Raw genomic sequence first — 14,431 nt, 5'->3', positions numbered from 1 at the left:
ATTCCTTCATGTGACTACTGAAGTAGCTAGTGCCTTGTGCGTGTAGACTTGCTGTTAGTGCGGGTAGCCTTCCCTGATGGCTTGTATCCGCAATTGCGGGAACAGGCGGGGTATGCCATTGGGAGGCTTTCCCTGCGGGTACAGCTGGCGTACTGCGCGTAAGGTTTTCTCTGAGCATGGTGGGTCCTGCGGGAGCAGTTGGTCGCTGCGCAGACGTCCCTGTTCAAGGTGGGTCTTGCGGGTCCAACTGGGCTCTGCTGGGACCTACCTCTTCAGATGTGCATATGATAAATGCATGATGTGAGGTGAAAATTGAATGTTTAAATTGCTACAAATTTGCATAAAAATGCATCTAACGAACGAGAAAATTTGCAAGTTAGGTCGTTTCATAATTGCACGATTGATGAAAAACTGCATGAAAATTGTCAACTTAACAACCTAATGCTCCCGAACAGGGTTGCCCGTACCATATGAAAATCCTTTTTTAAGTATAAGTGTGACTTAATCCTGATTCCCGAGCTTACTCCAATAAATTTGGACATCAAATCCGAAGAAAAAAACAATTTAAGATTTTAAAATTCTACAAATATATATTATAAACCCATTTAACGAAATGAAGCAAGTATTATAAACTCAATAAAACTAAGCCCAATAAACAAGTATTGTAAACCCATTGAACAAATTATAAATTGTAAGCCCACTAAACAAGTATTATAAACCGGTTAAACCCATTGAGAAAATTATAAACTGTAAGCCCAATAAGCAGGTTCATAAACTCAACAGAACTAAGCCCACTAATTAAATAAAAATAAACACATAAAATTAAACTCACCAAACTATTTTACCTAAAAACTAATCAGAAATCGAATTAGACGATTAGCAACATTATACCAAAATTCGATAAAACAGAAGGCAGAAGGGCAACGGCGGGTCTCATGCGAGAAATTAATATTAACGGTTGTTGCCTACTAGATCGCAGCCTACCATGTGGCCTTTTGCCTTCCTGCCTCTAGTCTAACCTCATGTACATGACCGGACCTGGACCGAAAAATTTTAATATTTAGCTACATAAAACCAATCTCTAAAGTTTCCCGCCACATGAAAACCCCATGGGTCCACCACTAAGGTAATTTTTTTCATACGGTGGTATATTTCGACTTGGTCGTATTGTATTTCAAATTATTTTAGAAAGGCCTCGTTTGGAAAAAAAAACATGGCTACAACGGGATGAGTCGGACCCAACTGAAATTGATCAGGCCCCAAACTGAAAATGGATCAGGAGTTCAGGAAATCAATTTCTTTTCTCTTAATTGGATAAGGGCCCAACAGATAGCTAATGGTGTAATTTAACCGCCCTGTTTGAACCCGATCTATATAGACTTGTTTTTATGAACCCGCTTTTTCTTCCCACCAGCGAAAAATACCAGATCCGTCAATGGTCAAAACAGCAGGAACGCGTACTTGATTTCACATCACATATCAATGGTTTAAAGAACAGTAGGACCACGTACTTATTTGACATCACTTATCATTGATAAGTTTCATATTTCATTTACTTCGGTGATTTACGCTTTTAATGACAAGCGATTATCAATTGATGGTGATTCCTTATCTTGAACCATGTGGGCCTTTAAGTATAAACCGTCATATCAAATGCTTGAAAGAAACTATTCATCTATGAAACTGAATTTTATTATTCTAAAAGGGTACACTAAAAAAAACATTTCAAAACGATTCAGACTTGCTACTTTTATGTATGATTTTCTTTTGAATTTTTAACCAAACCAATCCTAATAATCCAATACCAAATAATTACACATTATATGTACAAGTTTTTTTACCCTTCAAAAAAACTCTTTGGTGGTTTATTTGAGTAGAGCCAAGTTCAAATAAAATTATTGGAACTGGATTTTGAAGCTTATTAAAATTCGAAATATTATTTGACTTCGGAAATAAATTCAGTTTTAAAATTTCAAATTCGAATAATATGATAAACACTGGTCCAAACTCCAAACGAGGTAAGCTGCTCGAGCTCGGATCAATAGGAAATTCAAAACGAGCTGAGTTTTTTTGAGCTCGAATTCGAATAATATGATAAACACTGGTCCAAACTCCAAGCGAGCAAACCTGCTCGAGCTCGGATCAATAGGAAATTCAAAACGAGCTGAGTTTTTTTTTAGCTCGAGGCGAGCTTAGGTTTGTTTAAGATTTTTCAAAAAATATATAAGCATAATTAAAAAATGCACATAAATTAATTAATAAATGATAAACGAGCCAAGCCCGTGCCTGGGCTTAAGAAAAAAAAGTTATGACCCGAGCTCGAGCTTTTGAAAAAGAGCTCAAAACAAGCCGAGCTCGGGCTTGGCTCGGCTCGTTTACACCATTAAACACCTTAGAACAGCACATCATACATAAGACCCTGAGCCCAATTGCAACGCTTTATTGCTAGACCAGTTGATAGCGACCCATACACATTAAATGTACCCTAAATTTAATTGGGTCAATTTGGGCCACAAGAAAAATGCTTTATAGGTCCGATTGGGTTGTTGCATAAAGACATATAGTGCCGTGGTTGTATTTCCTACATAAAATAAAATAAAATAAAATTATTATAAACCTTTTTTATTTCTTAAATTTTGTTATGAACATGAAAAATTTATGTCTTAAGCTATACATCTTTAAGTTTAAATTTGTCCATAAAATCAAATGATTTATTCTCGACCATCTTCTGTCGTAAGAATTAGTGAAGTATGCGAAGAAGATCAAAGGTGATTGAGATTAATTAGTGAATGCCTGATTAAGTGAACATAGTTGATTAAGATGTATATAACCTACCGGATTCTTTTGGGTCCCCTTCAAAACTAGTCACTATCACAAATTCACAATTAGTTACGTTATGGGCCATTGGGCCCACAAGGAGAGTTCACCACATGTTTGATATGGCCACACAGGTGTGGCCCTGATTAGTTGTCACATCCGAATCATAATGCATATGTAGCCTAGATGTTGCACCACGTACGTTACAATAGTCTTTTTCGGACTATAAGTAATGTACTAGTTCAGAACTTGTTGGTTCACCAAACTGAAAATGTCGGCAAACGTAAACGATATGACGTATTACATTGCTTAATTATAAAACAATTGAAAGAAATAAATGGTGAACTGAATCTGGATTCTAACACTACTTTCAGGCTGTAAATATATTTTGTTGAGTTTATTTATTTTCGCATATATCTTTTTTTGGATTGATAAAGAGGTTTGTTTGGTAGTGTTGCTTAAGTCCGAAATATTCCTAGAAAAAAGTGAAGCAAATGCAAATAGTTGTGGCCATAAATTAAATTTTTATTTGTGGTGTCCAACCCATGCACTAGAAAGTGCACACAATTTATTTTTTATTCAATTTTAATCCGGCCAAACAAACATATACATATGACAGATTCGTAGCCCTGATTTTATTTTAACGTTACATGTAACATGCCCCATAATATCCATTCTGATTTTCTTTTTTTCTTTTTTTTGTTTCATTTCCAATGTATTATAAAATTACGTGATCGGCCGTCATTTTATAAATATAAAAAATACAATGCTTTACCAAAACGAATGGATAATAAAAGTACCACAATTTAGGATGAAGTCTAGTATTGTTATGATCAAAAAACTAATTTAAAGCTCTATTATAATAATGGCTATGTATTTATTAGGGTGATAAACCTTTAATTATAATTCTATAATCCCATTACGTTGTTAATAAATCTAATGAATCTCATGAGCCGATACAGATCCAACTCAACCACCTACACGTAGGGTAGGGTTGTCACTTTTACCTGAAACCTGAAACCCAACCGGAGAAAACCCGTACCCGAACTAACCTCGACCTGAAAAACCCGAACTCGATAAAAGGCTAACTCGAACCCGAACCGAACGGCTTGGTTCTCGGGTTTGATTTATAAGTTTCGGGTCAACCCAAAAAAACGAATAAACATTTAGTTTTGAAATTAAATATATTTTTCAGTATCTTAGGCTAAGTCTTAGCCACCGAAGTTATCAGAATTTGGCCCCAATCAACTGTTGTCATTCCAACTATTATAGATTGATTTTTATTAATTTATGTTTTGCGTTTATTACTAATAGCAATCGTAATCAAACAACCAAATCACGCCCGATTGAAGACGGTTGTGGTTTGAATTAGTTTTACTCTTCTTTTGAATTGTTTTATCAAGTTATGTTGGTTTATTATTTGATGACTTGCGTTACGAGCAAAGAATGTGCTGTTTTAATTTTAGCATTGTAGTTTTTTTAATTTTTTTTGTTTTTTATGATACTCGAATCCCGATTAGCCCGACCCGAAAAAAACCCGAACCCGAATTACCCGAACCTAAAAAACCCATGAGAGATTTGGGTTGGGTTTCGGGTCAACGGTTAAAACTTTGAAACCCGAAGAAACCGACCCGAAAAACCCGAAACCCGATTTAAGTGCCAACAATTTTTTTATTTTTCTCACATCCTATGATTTAAGTGCCTAATAAGTTGAGGTAGGGACGAGTATCTATAAAGTAATTTTCTTGGGTACCATTTCGTTTAAAAAATTGTAAACCTACTCTCACTGGCTGGACCACCTTCTTCCTTGCCTAGCCTTACTTTTTAAGTCCTAAAATCGACATGAACCACCAATTCACTTGTAACCCCTCAGATATATATATAAAGGCGTTAGGCGTGTCCATCATTACAAAATGTCATAGTCTGTGTTAGTGTGAACCGTACTACGTTATGAATATGATGAAAGAGATAAATATAAACTGTGTGTGGATGGGTCATGTGTGATGAGTCTCATTACATAAATTATTACGAAAAACAAAAAAGATAGACCTAAATGTTTATTTTTTTAGCAATAACTAATACTTTTTGATATTTACATCCAAATGTGTATATTAAACAAATTTGTTTACATTTTTTAAATGATTCTCTAAACATTTATCTACATAAATATGTTATGCATTAACATAGTATATATGACTCGTACATGTTTGCATTGTATTTCAGTAATTTTCTTATATTTTAAATAATAATTTATAATAATTATTTTTTGAAAAACCTTGTGAAACGAGTGAATTCTCAACCGTAGTGTATAAAGACCCAAATGCTAGAAAGCTTCATTATAGTATATTACAAATAACTAGTTTGGTGCCGCAAGTACCCTATTGGGTCGCTTGACAGCACCGAATTAGCCCGCAAATTTTGTTTTTGTTTTTTTAGTTCAGTCATCATAACATACATAAAGGAGACCGACTGAACGCCGATTTTATTCGGTTCTGGTATTGTAACGAACGTGATGAAACCGACCGAGTTCCTGTCAACTCGCCGTTTCAACGCCTAAGATCGACAACGGTTGGGTTTTACCACCCCATTGGTCCACCTCCATTTTTAAAGTTTTATTGTTTTATATTTGGTTTTAATTCCAGTACAATAACGTACGTCACAGATCGAATTCGTGTCAACTTACCAGCTCAAGATTTGGGTGAGTCTTATCATCGTCTGAGATTTAGCTACTGCTGAAAACTAGTTTATAGCTAAAAATATTTATTGGTGTTGAAACATTATGAGGGACCATGCATCTTAATGACCTTGGTTGGTTTCATCACTATATTAATATAATAATATTAAATTAAATAAATCAATATTGTATGATAGTGACTGCCAAAATTGCAACCACGACATCATAATTTCAAACTTTGCCCTTTTCATTCAAACATGGGCCAACAGTTTCAAACACTATTTTTCATCTGGTTACAAACATAACATAACATAAACTTATATGTATATCATCAAACTTGCAATGTTCAACAAATAGCAATTAAAAGGTTGAGCTTTGAACTTATTTAATCTAGTCCAAATACTACATCAAACTAAGACGACTGATTCGATGACCGGTCTGGTATTCGTTATTACATATACAAGCGTTAACGTCCGCCATCTCCTCCCGCGCATAATCGAATCTAGGAGAAACAATTGTATTATACAATACAAGGTCATTTAACCTCTCCTATAAACAAAAATCTTAATTTTCAACAAATCATTATTATTCACCAATAATCACACTTCTTCAACCGGGCTAGACCGAGTTTCGCTACTCGAACCCCTATGTAAATCTTGATACTTTTCGGTCACCTCGGCCACGACAAGTTTAGTCAAAAACAACCCTGCCACGAAAGCCGAACCCATAAGCATTGTGAAAACCGCACTCCAACTTTGGGTCGAAATGTAGCCCGTTAACACGGGCCCAATCGCAGCACCGATCGAGCCCGTTCCATCGATGATCGCGGTCACCGTGGCAAGTGCTTTTGCGTTGCCTTTTAATGACTTGTGGGTCCCGAGATCCGCTGAAACCGCGGTTGTTATTAGAGCATACGGTCCGTTAACAAACATCCCAATGACAAGCATTAGGATGATGTTTACGGGCATGGATAAATGCCCGTAACTCCTATATAGGTATAGTGCGGGAATCGCACAATACGTGAAGCTCGCTGCTGTAATCGCACGAGTGTTTAGCCGGTCAGATATATGGCCGGCTAAGATTCCTCCCACCACACCGCCTACATCAAACAATGTAGATAGGTTCCCGGAAGCCGTGCTCGATAAATACTCGCCATTTATAGCTGCAAAGATGAAAAAAAATATTGAATAAACAAACGTGTCCAGTATAATCTCACTAAAACACAAATCTTTATTTTTTTAAGAAAAAAAACAATAAACACGTACCAGTGTGACTAATGTAAAACGGAAGCCAGTAAAGAAACGTATAAGCGACCAACTTCGCGAAAAAGAGGCAAAACGCAAACGGGGCAACCCCGGGTATTCTCCAAGCTTCTAAAAACCCGACTGCAGACCCGCTCTCAGTGTCGGGCTTCGGGCTCAATAGAGGCTCGGCTACCCCCTTTTTAGGCGATTCGGTTTGATCTTCGTCTCGATCAAACCCGACCGATTCCGGATCAACAGGCAAGAACATAAAAACGACGACTCCAACGGCCGCGATCATCAAACCCGGGACCACCATGGACCAACCCCAACCGTATGCCAAGAAATACGAAGCGATTAGCGAGCCCGATATGTTACCAACCGACGTATGCGCGTTCCAAATCCCCATTATAAGCCCTCGCTTACTCTTCCCGAACCAATTACCGACAACCGCAACCACCGAGGGCCACCCGGTCGATTGAAACAACCCGGCTGCCATTTGAACTACCAAGTAGTAGTAAAACATATGAACATTAGCCCAGTACCCGAGCCCGAATAACGCAGTAAACAAACCTGTTCCAACCATCCCTATCGTTAAAAAGATCCTTAAATTCATTCGGTCCCCAATATGGCCCGAAAAGAACATCCCAACCGCGTAAACAAACAAGAACGCCAAATCAAGGTCCCCGAGCAATACCGTCCCGTTCGATCCATCAAACGGGGCCCACCCGCTACCGAGAACCCACGAAAGCGCATTCGATCTTTTCAAAAATGAGACCGATTGGAGGGTTTCGTCGGGCGTTTGAGGGTCTAACGCGCTTTTGATGATGCTCGTTGTTTTACGAGTGGCGTGATAACTTGTGTAAGCTAGAAATGTGACAATTAACACAATTGCTTGATGGGTTTTGAATGAAATGTTTGATTTCTTTGTGCATTCTACTAATTTGATTCCTGGAGGCTTTGTGTTTGATTCACTGACTGGTTCTGATATTGAACCCATTGATGAGTTACAATTACTACTAGTGAGCTTCAACTTTCTTTATAATATCAAGAAAACCAAGCTGAAAAACAAGATGATGATACAAAAAAAATTAGATAGGTATAGATGTATAATATATCAAGTGTTAAAAGATATATAAAAAAAAAATATTGTTCTTAACTTGAGAAATGTATAAATAATTAGAGTATAGAGAAATTATTATTACTAGAGTAACTATTCTAATAGTAGAAAAATTATTATTACTTAGTTTTTTTGTTTAGCAAGTTGTAATTATTTTAGTTCAAAACTGTGAAGTAATAATATTATTCTAATATTCAAAAGCTTAATAGATTAATTTCATTGTAGCAGACCTGGTTCATACCAATCAAAGTCATTTTTTTTAATTATTTTTTTTTTCTGAAACGAGTAAGTACATGTGTTCAAGATCAATATGATAGATAAAAGACAAAAGAGGAAAAAACAATTATTCCAACAAATCAAAATTATTCCTGAAAATCTTGGGATTAATTCTTTACAATCTAATCAACAACAGTGTGGAACCTAATTCTACCAAAAATAAAAATATGGAAATCCAATTATAATATTTCTAATTAATATTTTAGCATATTTCTGATAATTTTCAAAAAATAGTAATTAAAATATTACTAACATATTTAATATTTAATTTAATAATTTCAAAAAAATATTTCTGATAATTTAGATATCTGAAATTTTCTAAAACTCCTAACCGAATCCGAATCCAGAATTCAGATAGCCGAAATTATCATAAATATTTAAAAAAAAAATACTAAATACCGGAGAGAACGAGTTTAAAATTTCAGATAATTCGGGTTTGGTTTCGGATTCAGATTTTTTTGTATAACAAAAAAAAAGGTGAAAAACAATTCATAATTTTGTTTTCAGCAAATTGATACATCGAATGAAAATCTCAAAAGTTTGCCAAAAATTAGTTAACCAAACGACAATTCTAAGAACATATGTTCCAAAAATAAACCAATAATCATTAACCTTTACAAACCTAATTAAACCTAACTCTTGTTTTCGATTATGAAGATTATGAAACAGATATTAATATTAAACATAAATAAACTAATGCGAACATAAACATTAAGAAAGTACAATGATACCTGGATAACTGGATGTTGTTTCTCTTTCTAGATTTCTTGTACTTGTTTTTCTATATCTATGATCTGTGCATGTATGTATCTAATCTCAATAACCTCTGATGATGTCTTTGAGTTGATACTTGATAGCTTTTGCTTTACTCTATCTTATGTTGTTGGAGCCAAATTGAGAACATGTTCCTTTTTTTATAGCGAAAGGTTTTATTTGCTTCATATTTAAATTACCATAGTGCCCTTGGTTATCTTGTTATTTGTCATTTATCCAAATTTAATGTTTTGGGTGGTATGACGATACTACCCTTAGGAGGGTACAGCATTCTTTTTAAATATTGATGATAATTTAATTAATTTCAACTCTTGCTAACTCTTTGTCTATTTAACCTTCTAGGCAATGTTTAAAAAACCGTTTTTTTACTCACATTAGATTGGTTAAAAAAATGGTATAACCGGTTGAACTGGGTTGTACTGAAAGGTTCAACCGGGTTATATAGTTTACCTTGTAATTTGATATAATTGCAACGTCAACTCAAAAATAACCCAAAAACATATAATTCCATAATAAAATATAATCCATAATTAAAAAATAATACAACACTACTCGTTTTTTTTAAATATAATCTAAAAATATACTTGTTCCAATGTTAATCGCTAGGTTAAAAATAACTTTTTAAAAATATAGGCCACGAAATATCAAAAATCTCTTGGGCTTTAAACCGGTATTTTAGAAAAAACCGTCAGTTCGATGTTCTAGCAAACCGCCCAAAAATACCGAACTCAAAATACCGGCCTGATATGCGAAATCCGGTATTATCGGTTTAACTGACCGGTATTTAAAACACTGCTTCTAGGTTAGTCCAGTTGATTATTGCAATGTTATAACAGTTAGGATTTCTTCGATGGACGTCAATTTGAATCCTAGTCAAAATGAGGGTTTTATCCTGCCGGTCACCAGGAACCAACGGTTATGGCCTTTGAGAGAAGCTCTATTGGGGTTCTAAACAGGCGTCAGACGCAAGCCAACATGTAACCGCTCAGTGATACTGAAGACTGCCTCCGTTCTTTAAAAAAAAGTTTTTTTGTCCACTTGCAAAATGTTACAAGATAAGTCAGTCACCAACTTCGACTTATAATATTTTATATTTTTAATTTTAATTGCCGTTAATATAAACGGAAGTCAATTGGGACACAACTTGTATGTGACGCAGTTAATAGTCAAATAAAAATAAAACTTTATCAAATAGGCAAATGAGCCAAAACGATTTCAAGGCCAAACAATACAAATATTGTGTCAATATTGACTCACTTGCTTATTATGGTATAAGAGTCCAAAAGTTTTCCATGCCGGTTTGATTTACGTTTTATCTTAATAAAAAATAGCTAAAATAAACGTATCATATGAATTCATCTATATAGAGGTCAGACCAACACAGTAATTGAGATTAAAATTGTGACCTTTCTTAAAACAGTATGACAAGTGATGTACAACCATTTGATGGTTAAATAATAGTAACTTCTGCAGATAACTCACTTAGTGGTAACTAAGTTATTAATGACTGACATGTTGTCGTTGTATTAGTTGTTTCATTTTTTCTTGTGCGTTCAGGTATCTTGTGACTTGCATGCTGCCTCTTTTTCGGTTTAATAATAGTGGCTTATCAAAAGAAAAAAAAAACAAATGCATGATTGCTACATGTAAGAATCTAGTTTAGAAGATGTGAATATGGTGAATATGGTATTTTAAGTAAGTTTTTAGTTCCGTTTTTTAACAACTTTTGTTTAGTTTTTTTATACAAAATATATGATTTTGCAAGTATATATAAAAAAATAATGGAAGATGTAACAACAGATGTATAGTGATCTCAATAGACGTTAACAAATCCATCGTGTGTTCACTTCTTAATATTCAACTATGGGTTTGTCTTCACTAAAATCTTATCTCTATGAAGAAAAAAACAATCGTTTTGTCACTAACAAGGTAATGACCATCTGTGTTTGTTTCTCTAAACAATAGCGATTGCTTATTCTTGTCTCACTAAACATATAATGGGAAATCTTGCAACGTCGTACTAAATGGGTAATGATCAACCCTTTACATCTCTTCAAGCGGGTAGTTCAAGGGTGGATCCTATTGTATTAAAAGAGTAGATCTATTGAGTTCACATTTCACTTTATTAACTTTTTTTTTTCAAATATCTTTTGAAGTGTTTATACATTGTTGTTGTTTGTCTTATCATTTTTAGATCTAAGATTTAAGAAGTTGTTTGGTTATTTTGAGAGGTTGAAAAGCCTGTCCTTGGTTTGGAAGGCATCATTAAATATTATTGAAATTATACTGAGTATGATATAATTATACACAATAACAAAAATAGTAATCACAATAATAGTATCATTAAGAAGCTTATATACATATTAGGGGTTGTCTAGTCATTTTCAAAAATAGTGTCCATTATTTGTTTAAACTTTATATTATTTGTATTACTAATAACAATAATAATGTGACATGATGGGTAGTATTAATTCGTGTAGGATAAATGCTAAATAAAATCCCATATATGCTAGTTTAAATATAAAAAAGCGACAGATTGATTTTCATATACGACATGCGATACACGTTGTTCTTATGCTTCGACCATAAAACATACGTTTTCTTACTCATATAACTTAAATTCAAAGGTATGTAATATTATATCAAGAATAACGACTTTGGTAAGAAGAAGAAACACATTGGCCTTGATATGAATATTATTTATAGTTGTATATAGATATATTGGTTTTTATTAATCGTAACTATTGTATTTTGGTCACTGCTGGTCCTAACTAATGATATGGCTACTGATGGTCCCAACTTTTAACGTATTTGTTCATAATGGTCTGTGACTAACAATATCCTAACGTCGTTAGTTTCTGGGCCGGAAAAGTCAATTTTGTTGCCGGGAAAACGCTACCTGAACACCGCAATCACCACCAATTGACTCACCGCCAACCAACTACCACCACTTGATCACCATCGACCGATTCCCACGTTGGTTCTATGGTTTCCGGCAACCTCAATAATTGTTGTTTTTACTAGAAAAATGTCCCTAAAGGTTCGATACAAAGTTACCAAGATGTTTGGGATGAAAATGTTGAGTTTTCTGGCAAAAAACGTTTTTCCGGCAACCTGAAATTAACGACATTAGAATTCTGTTAGTCGCGGACTGTTAGGAACAAATACGTTAAAGGTAGGCACTGCCAGCAACCAATTCGTTAGTTAGGATCAGTAGTGACCAAAAAACGATAGCTGGAATTAATAAAAACCAATAAACTTTGTATATAAATATTTTTAACTAGAAAACCATATCCAAAAATCCTATGCATTTTTTATTTTCCCAATTAATAATTATCATTTATCTACTTTTAATAATCAGTGAAATTATGGATTCAAATTAGGTAAAAGGTTCACAAATCTAAAACTAGTAAAAAGTAAATCACACACAATGTATTGTAACCCTTCAATTTTAAAAGAAAAAAAATGGCGTGTAGTGTTTCCATGAATAGACATGCGTGAAAGCACAAACCACGAATTTCACTCTCACCACCTTATTTTAATTCTAAAATGTGTAAATAAATATTAATTTCACTGATTTGCTAGATGTAAAACAGGTGTTCGATCTCAAATTTTCTAATTCTACCATTAATTAAAGTGATGTTTTGTAAGTTATTGAAGAACGGTTTGTTAAAGTTGAGATCGGCTTGTTACAAGTTTGAACTGAGTTGGGAGCTTAAACAATCTAAGCTCGAATATGAACTTCACATATCAAGTTTGATTAGATTCGAAAGTCCAAAACACAACTATTATTAATTTATTTAAATATAATAACCTTTGTTTTATATAGTAAATATATAGTTACATACTAAATACTATTACATATTAAATCATGATAAAAATAACCGAGTCATTATCAATACAAAAATATAATTACAAACATATGTAATAATAGTAGTAGAACATTAAAGAAATAATAAATGAGCTGAGCCTTAGACGAACTCGGCCTTTATAAGTCAAGCTTGAAGTAAGCTGAGCTGGAGCACAAAATCTTTTAAACTAAATGAGGCATGATACCCGTATTTTATGATTTTTACATTCCCTGTCGATATCAGACCCAACATTTTTGATGCTGATACCCTTTATTTCAAATTTGAGTCTTGGTATTTTTATACCGATATTTTTTTTATTAGTACCTCTACCGAGCTCATCATTCCTAGTTAAACAAACATTTGTGATAAATATAGGCCCAAATTGAAAAAATAAACAAACTATAGTGTCGTTTAAAGATATTAAGGCAACTTGAAATAAAATAATATCAAGGGTAAAAGCATCAATCCAGGGAACATAATCCTGATATGATAAAATAATAATATTTTAATCAAAAGGGTAAATTAGTAAATTCAGCAGCCGACTTGTTAGACACGAATTATTGTGAAGGCCAGTTGACATATGCATAGGCGGAGATGTAAAAGCATATTCGCATCTCCACATAGCAATATTCCTTCCGTGTTCTATCCCTTGATTCGCTACGAATATACCCGGGCCCACATCATCCTACGTGGCAACTATGCTGACGTATGCTTGTTTTGGCCATTCATGGGGTCCCACGTGGCATCATCTTCTTGGCTAGTAACAAATGCTTGTCCGAATCGGATGATTCGCTAGTCTTTCGTCCACTTAAAAAGATTTAACTTTAGATTAATTATTTTATTGATTAATATAACAATGATTTTTTTGTCAAAAATTGGGTTCCAATATGTAGAAACATAGATATTACATCAATATAGCAGGTAGGCGGGTAACAAGCTGCGCCGCCACCCCTTTCTGAATTGCAATGATTTAATATTTGTTTTTTGTGTTTTGTTTGTTTATTTATTACCATGTGTATTCTTTTTAAAATAAATAAAACCAGGGGTGTTAGTGGTTTAGTTGTTAAATGTGATTTCGAATCACTTACTTCACAAAACTACTTCAAAATAAAATAACAAAGAAGTTAAATTGTAACTTGAATTTGACAAATGATGTATACCTACAAAATTAACAACGTTGTTAGCCTCGTTATAAGAACGGGGGCCTTTTTATAACCACTAGCCACTATTCAGTTTGAGAATCAATATGATATGTGATAAGTATGAGTGAGAGTAGAGAGCCGAATCCTTTGACCGTTTGGCAAACGGCTCATATATGTTGGTTTTCCTGCATTAAACCTAAAACAATAAACTAGAAATAATAAACGTGAAAGATGAACCGGGCTTGTGTTTAACACAATTCCCTTAAACAGATTCGCGGTCTGTTCCCAAGGTACACCGGTTTGAAACAGTGGTAGCGTGCTGCCGGACTTGACGAATTGCCTGAGACGAAATCAAGAATAATCTTCCAACAATATATAGCATAAGGTCTGAAATACTATTACGCCAGGTGTCATTAGAATATCCAGTTTGTCCCCTCCACGACCAACATAGTGGAGATCATGGAGGTTGTTTTGTGTGGGACCCGCTATGCGACAGGGGGTTGTCTCTCATGCATATTTTTTGTAGTCGTGCATTC

The 14,431-nt window shown here is 34.3% G+C and overlaps 1 protein-coding gene across 1 annotated transcript; it reads right to left on the bottom strand.

The window, feature by feature from the left end:
• Window positions 1-5,851: 5,851 nt before the first annotated feature.
• Window positions 5,852-7,828, bottom strand: LOC143567697 (putative glycerol-3-phosphate transporter 1). Its single transcript, XM_077054053.1, has 2 exons — window positions 6,757-7,828; window positions 5,852-6,653 (listed from the first exon to the last, which is right to left on the bottom strand). The coding sequence occupies exons 1-2, from the start codon at window positions 7,730-7,732 to the stop codon at window positions 6,091-6,093; spliced, it is 1,539 nt and encodes a 512-aa protein (XP_076910168.1). The 5' UTR covers window positions 7,733-7,828; the 3' UTR covers window positions 5,852-6,090.
• Between the last annotated feature and the right edge of the window lie 6,603 nt (window positions 7,829-14,431).

The sequence above is a fragment of the Bidens hawaiensis genome, unplaced genomic scaffold, assembly GCF_021521415.1.
Source record: "Bidens hawaiensis isolate Kalapana, Puna unplaced genomic scaffold, B.hawaiensis_p1.1 tig00023609_1, whole genome shotgun sequence".
Taxonomy (NCBI): Eukaryota; Viridiplantae; Streptophyta; class Magnoliopsida; order Asterales; family Asteraceae; genus Bidens; species Bidens hawaiensis.
The sequence above is the reverse complement of the archived record's forward strand: the minus strand, read 5'-3'. Positions and strand labels throughout refer to the sequence as shown.